General features: G+C 44.1%; 1 protein-coding gene across 1 annotated transcript in view; it reads left to right on the forward strand.

Annotated features, from left to right (window-relative positions):
- Positions 1–2255: 2255 nt before the first annotated feature.
- Positions 2256–6247, forward strand: part of ankdd1b (ankyrin repeat and death domain containing 1B) — a gene marked incomplete at both ends in the record, with an annotated part of 19589 nt that continues 15597 nt past the window's right edge. Inside the window, 2 exons of the mRNA XM_080737909.1 lie at positions 2256–2427; positions 5375–5475. Of these exons, the coding sequence (XP_080594035.1) occupies positions 2256–2427; positions 5375–5475 (273 nt within the window). The remainder of the gene's footprint in view (positions 2428–5374; positions 5476–6247) is intronic.

Raw genomic sequence — 6247 nt, forward strand, 5'->3', positions numbered from 1 at the left:
AAAGGGCAGGGGCTCAAGCCCCCTCTTATGTGTGCATGATGTGCCTGTTCTGGGTAATAACAGAGGAGAGGAGAGACACAACCGCAGCCTTGTCGTCGGCTGCTGTTTGAATACTAATACTATTATTTTAATCAAGGCTTACGTGTGGATCTGGTTTCCTCAAACACAGGATTAAGTGAGCAAGCAATATTAGTACAGTTATTTGTATTAATATTACTTAATATTACTGTAGGCAAGGAGTTGTCACAGAGCGTTTTAACCTTCAGTGTTCTGATTGGTTCGATGTTCAGAACGAGAAGCCTTAAACTGGGACGCTAACGCAGGAGAACATCCATCCAGACTTCACCTTCAACACACAGCGGATCAACAACCAGGTCAAACTTTATTATTATTATTGCTATTTTATTTATTTTTGTTCATTTTGACTTCTTTAAGTTCTAAATCCCAATGGTTTTTATGAAAAAAATGTTTTTTTTTTTCTTTCTGTAAGTGTGCTCAAACCTTTTAATGTCAAGGACCCCCACCATTCCATGTATTTGGCCGCAGACCCCCATCTCAAAATATGTTGTTCCGGGGACCCCCAGAAAGAAAGATTTGAGTTACAAAAGTTCACTTTAAAGCGTTTTTCTGCTGGTTTAGGTTTTTTTTTTTTGTGTGAAAAAAAGGCTTAGTAAAAAAAAAAAAAGAAACAGTTCAAGAATCAATAATTATGTTTTATTATGTTTTTAATACCTATGTATACAACTAGTTCAAGGTAAAATTAGACAGACACAGGTACAGCAGCTTATCAATATGTCTTAGGCAGGTACAGTAGGCTTATCAATATCCCCAGCTAAGTCCTGCATGCCCGACTCCAGACTCACAATTTCCATAGACAATGCCCTGGTGACTTCAGTTCCAACTGCTAGAAACCTTGGTGTGGTCCTGGACAGCCAGCTATCATTCAAGGCACACATTGCATCAGTCACCCGGTCTTGTAGGTTCACACTCTATAACATCCATAGAATCAGACCCTTCCTCACCCAGGAGTCAGCCCAGCTCCTCATCCAGACATCTGTCATATCAAAACTCCACTATTGTAACTCTCTCCTCACTGGTCTCCCGGCATGTGCACTTGATCCTCTCCAACTGATCCAAAATGCTGCGGCACGACTGGTCTTCAACCAGCCTAAATGTTCACGTCTCCCACCTTCTAGATAGTGTCAGTTATCTGTTTGTATTTTGTATTTATTTATTAGCATACATAGTTAGCTTACATAGTTGAAATAAGAAAAACAATACATTTGTATCACATATTGTGCAGGAGAAGTTAAGAAGCCTAAAGGCTTGTAAAGAACTTCCCCTAATTTATAAAAACAGACATAAGTATACATATTTTTTTAAATGAAAAAAATCTACAGTACGTTAAACATGCTTAAATATAATCTACGGTACATACAATAAAGTACATATGTGGCGGAGAGAGTCGCAGCCCCAGCCTGAAGCCTCAAAAGTCTAAGCCTCAAAAGGTTAAGATATTGGACTTTCACGCGGGAGACCCGGGTTCGAAGCCGGGTGGGGAGGTTCGGATCACCTCCGTTAAATTGGTGCCGGGACCTGGATCCGGGCTTCCCCGTAGGAGGAGAGGGTCGCAGCCTCAGCCTGACGCCTCAAAACTCTAGTATCTGCCCTAGTTCCACAGGGATATCCCTTAGGAGTAATGGTTAAGATGTTGGACTTTCATGTGGGAGACCTGGGTTCGATGCCGGGTGGGGAGGTTCGGATCACCTCCGCTACACATATATACTACAAACATCTACAGACCTGTACACACAACCAAATACACATTTATCTACTACATTTTAGCTATGATCATTTTTTTGTAGTTGGCTTTAAAGACCTCTAATGAAGATGCTTTAAGCCTTGGATCGGCGGCATTCCATAAATTAGCTCCTCTAAATCTTATTGAAAACTGCCTGAGGGAAGTACGACAATAAGGTACATGAAGGTCTTTTGATTGCCGTGTGACATATGAATGAATATCAGAATTGAATGAAAAGAAACTATTAACCCATTTAGAACGGGTACACATTTTGTGTATCATTATTTTATGCTTTAACTATTGAAAAATAGCAGATATACAAGCTCACAAGCTCACAAGCTCTACAAGCTGCGAGCTTGTAGATCTGCTATTTTTGAAAAGTCGTGAACATTAAATGGGTTAAAACCATTTGGTAGATTGCATTGTTGTTTTCATATAGTTTCAGTAGTCCGTGATGGAGGGCAGAGGTCTGACCTTGAGGGAGACCATGAAGGTCAAGACTCTTGACCCCAGGAGGTGGGTGAGAGCAGAGACGGTCAGAGGGTTCACCGACTTCGTCCTCAACAAGCAGACGGACAGAGAGGCGGACAGAGAGGCGGACAGCGACTTCGACAGCAAAGAGATGTGTGAGTATATTCTGTACATGCAGGGGGAGGTAGAGCGGCCACAAGGTTCCCGGTTCGATCCCGGGCTCCCCCAGAGCTAGTGTGGAAGCAGGGACATGCTGGGCCCCTGATTCAGCCCGGGAAAAAGAGTTGGAGAGGCCCTCATTGCGGGCTATAGAGAGACATCTCTCTCTATAGCGCTGCTGCTACTCAAAGATTTGCCATTTCAAGATCATGACAAGTGACAAGCCAGTGGGCCAATTACTGTACATGAGTTATATTTCGTCGTTGTCGGGTGGAAACCTTGTATGCGCAAAACCGTTTCTTTTGTATTTATCATTTAAAAGATTATTTAAACTAGTGAAAACAGCCGATCTACAAGCACACAACGCCTCGCAACGCCTCGCACCGTTGTGTGCTTGTAGATCTGCTGTTTTCACTACTTTTGTGCAACGGCCTTGTATGATGAAGCAGGGCTTTGCTTTGCGAAAAAAAATTATAAATTTGAAACTTGGAGATACAAGGTTTCTGTCCGACAGTGACGATTTACTTTGTTGACCGCCCAGCCCCCAAAATGGAACGAAGGCCGACATTTTTTTCCCCCTAATGGCCGGCCTGGACAGGCCGGGAATGAACCGGCCGTTCGGGAGTTGTCCCGCTTTTCCCAATGGCCAGCACGTCCCTGTGTGGAAGAGACCTTGAGCAAGACTCTGAACCCCTAACTGCTCCTGATGAGCAGGTTGGTGCTGCGCATGGTTTCCTCTGCCATCGGTGTATAAAAGCTCACAGCTTGTGACACGTTGTGAGTCATCTTTCAACAGCTTTGAAGACTTCTGAACAGTTTCACTCATTTTGCTGCTGCATGGGGACCCCCTGGGAAGCCTCTCAGGGTCCCCCTGGGGAGGCAGTGTGCTGTTAAAAGGCTGTGTGTCACTGACAGGTGCGTGACAAGCTATATGTAGACAAAGTGTTATTTAAATATACACACATACAGTACATACTGTTAGTTGTGTTTACTGTCTGTTAGTTCCAGACACTGAACGTAAACATCCTGGCTGGAAGCACACACACACGCACGCACGCACGCACGCACGCACGCACGCACACACGCACGCACGCACACACATACACACACCACTGTTAGCTATGTGCTTCAGGGCGTGTCCTCTCATGTTTCAGTTAATCGTTAGCGTGGTGACTCGCCTCCACACGACCTGCAGAGTCAATAGTTTTATTGATGTGTGTTTAATGCAGCTTAACAATGCTGCTGGTCATTTCAACCTTTCTGTCACGAGATGCCATCGTCTACTCCAGCCTCAACAAAATATTAACTTTATTTTATTTTAAATATTCATATTCACCCTACACTACAACCCACCCACCCACTCTCACACACATACAATACAATCCCACTACAGTACACACATAGTTCTACATTGTTTGACATTAGAATCCCTTTATTACCAGTCTATGAAATCACAAGCCAGCCCTATGATTGTACAAAAAAAGAAAGATGATTAACTTAATGTGCAACATTGTTTTTCAAACAAACCAACATAAAGTTTAAGTGCATAGAGGGTATCTGCACATTTCTAAAGTGACAATTTTTAACACCTATATGAAATGACAGATTAAACATTGGCCAAACTGTCAAATATTAGAGGCAGAAATTGTAAAAATAGCAGATCTACACCTCACAGCGTGAGGCGCTGTAAGCATGTAGATCTGCTATTTTCACAATAGAACCTTGTTATAAAAAATGTAATGCCTCAACTCCCCAGTTAAAATATGTTATTTTGGGGGTATCTGCCTGAAAAGGTTGAGAACCACTGGTCTAACCTACTGATCAGATTAGTACAGTCACGCACAACCCAAATGTCACCATGGCAGTGTTTAAGTAAGCAATTTACCCCGAGTGAGAGGACATTATGCTCTCATAATGTCCGCAGTGAGGGTGTTATCGGACGAGGCGCAGCCGAGTCCGATAACACACTCACTCAGGACATTATGAGAGCATAATGTCCGACCCCGAGTGGTAAATAGCTTTTCTACCACTTTTTCCCGTATACATGAAAGAAAACACATAGTTGTAACTTGCAAGGATCTTAAGTTACAATCATTATTGCCTATAAAACTTCCGCGAGACAGCAGATAGTTCCACCAACAACATCTTCTACTCACCAACAGATGGCGCCAACTCCATACTAATCCATGCGTCTAGCTTACAGCTAAGCTAACGTCAGTTAAAAGCACCGTTCCGGCCGTAAATAGAGGCTGTTCGCTTCCAGAAAGGCATAGGTTCAGAGAAAAGGGGCTTTAAAGTTGGCGGATTGCATTGGATCCAAATAAATCGGCGACGATAGTACGCACGTTAGTAAACATAGGACCGCTGCGACCTTCATTTGTTGGTTGGGGGACTACCTCCTGAAGTCCCCGGATGTACACTGAGGCGCATTGATCTCGGACACACAACTTTGCGGCAGTTGTCCTCTCATAACCTCCGGAATTTAGCCAATCAGAATCCAGTATTTGAACACGTGACTCGAAAAAGTGGTAGAATGCTCCTTAACCAGGGACCACAGCTACCATCAACGCAATATAGGTCTGGATAACCTGGAGTTTAAAGGATTTCTGAATCTAAAGCGAGCAGTGCTATTTATGAGCTTACTTTCATCAAGCGTCACACAAAGCTTGGCCAATGGGACCCTGGGTGTACAACAAACTTTGAGCACTATGTGCCAAGATGTAGGCCAGATGTAGACCAGATGTAGTCCAGATGTAGACCACGCTTCGCGTCCCGTACAAAGCCAGATGTTGGAGCTTAGCTCCTTCTAGGAGAACCGCTCAAAAGCTGTTTCAGCAGTTGAGCTGCCTTCACAAGTTTTACTTGTTCTTCTCCTTTGACTGTAACTGATTGCTTTACAATGTGACGTGATGTTTGTTGAAGGTCTTATCTTGTTCCTCTCAGTGCTGGAGACAGAGAAACGCTTCATGGAAGCAGCCAAGAGCAACGACGTGGAAACCATGAAGGCTCTGAGCAGAGCAGTGAACGCCAACGCCAAGAATGTGGTGAGTGATTGATTGATTGAATACGGTATTTTATTAGACAAAAATGGAGAACAGTACAAGTATAGTCAATACAATAGAAATGTAGTACAGTACAAGTACAGTTAAACTTGCCTGACTGTGAGCGCCAGACATCTCACACTACGTTTCACTTCGGGATGAGAGTCTGAAATTGAGGGCAGACATTCTATTTCGGCGGGGGGGGGGGGGGGGGGGGGGGGGCTAAAGCCTATTGACGTCACACACACACACACACACACATACACACACACACACGCGACGGCGACGTGGCGTGACATTGCAAAAATACGTTATTTCTCATAACATATTATATGTCTGCATGTTTACGTTAGTGCAAAATGGTATTAAAACGTGAAGAAACGGCACTATTTCATAGTTTATTAAAATAATACGAGTCGAGTCTGACTCCGCCATGACAGTTTTCACGGACCAATCAGAGTCCACTAGACTCTCACGTGGGCAGAGGACACCAATCAGAGTCCACGAGCGAGTCTCACGTGAGCTCAAGAGCTCTGTTTGGAGGGGGCTGGGACCGGAGCAGCCACACCACGTGCCCCAAGCATACAACCCTGATTGGCCCATTCAATGCGCCCGCTCTTTGGGCGCTTTCGAAATAGATTAAAATGTGTGCAGCTTCAGTCCACACTACACACCACCCACCAGCAGGGGGTGGTGATGTGCGGACTGAAGTGTCAGGCTACAGTTAAACACCCTGCCTAAAAGGAACATCCCAAATAAGTCCATCTTGTTTACA

Source organism: Nannobrachium achirus (genome assembly GCF_963921795.1).
Source record: "Nannobrachium achirus genome assembly, chromosome: 12".
Lineage (NCBI taxonomy): Eukaryota > Metazoa > Chordata > Actinopteri > Myctophiformes > Myctophidae > Nannobrachium > Nannobrachium achirus.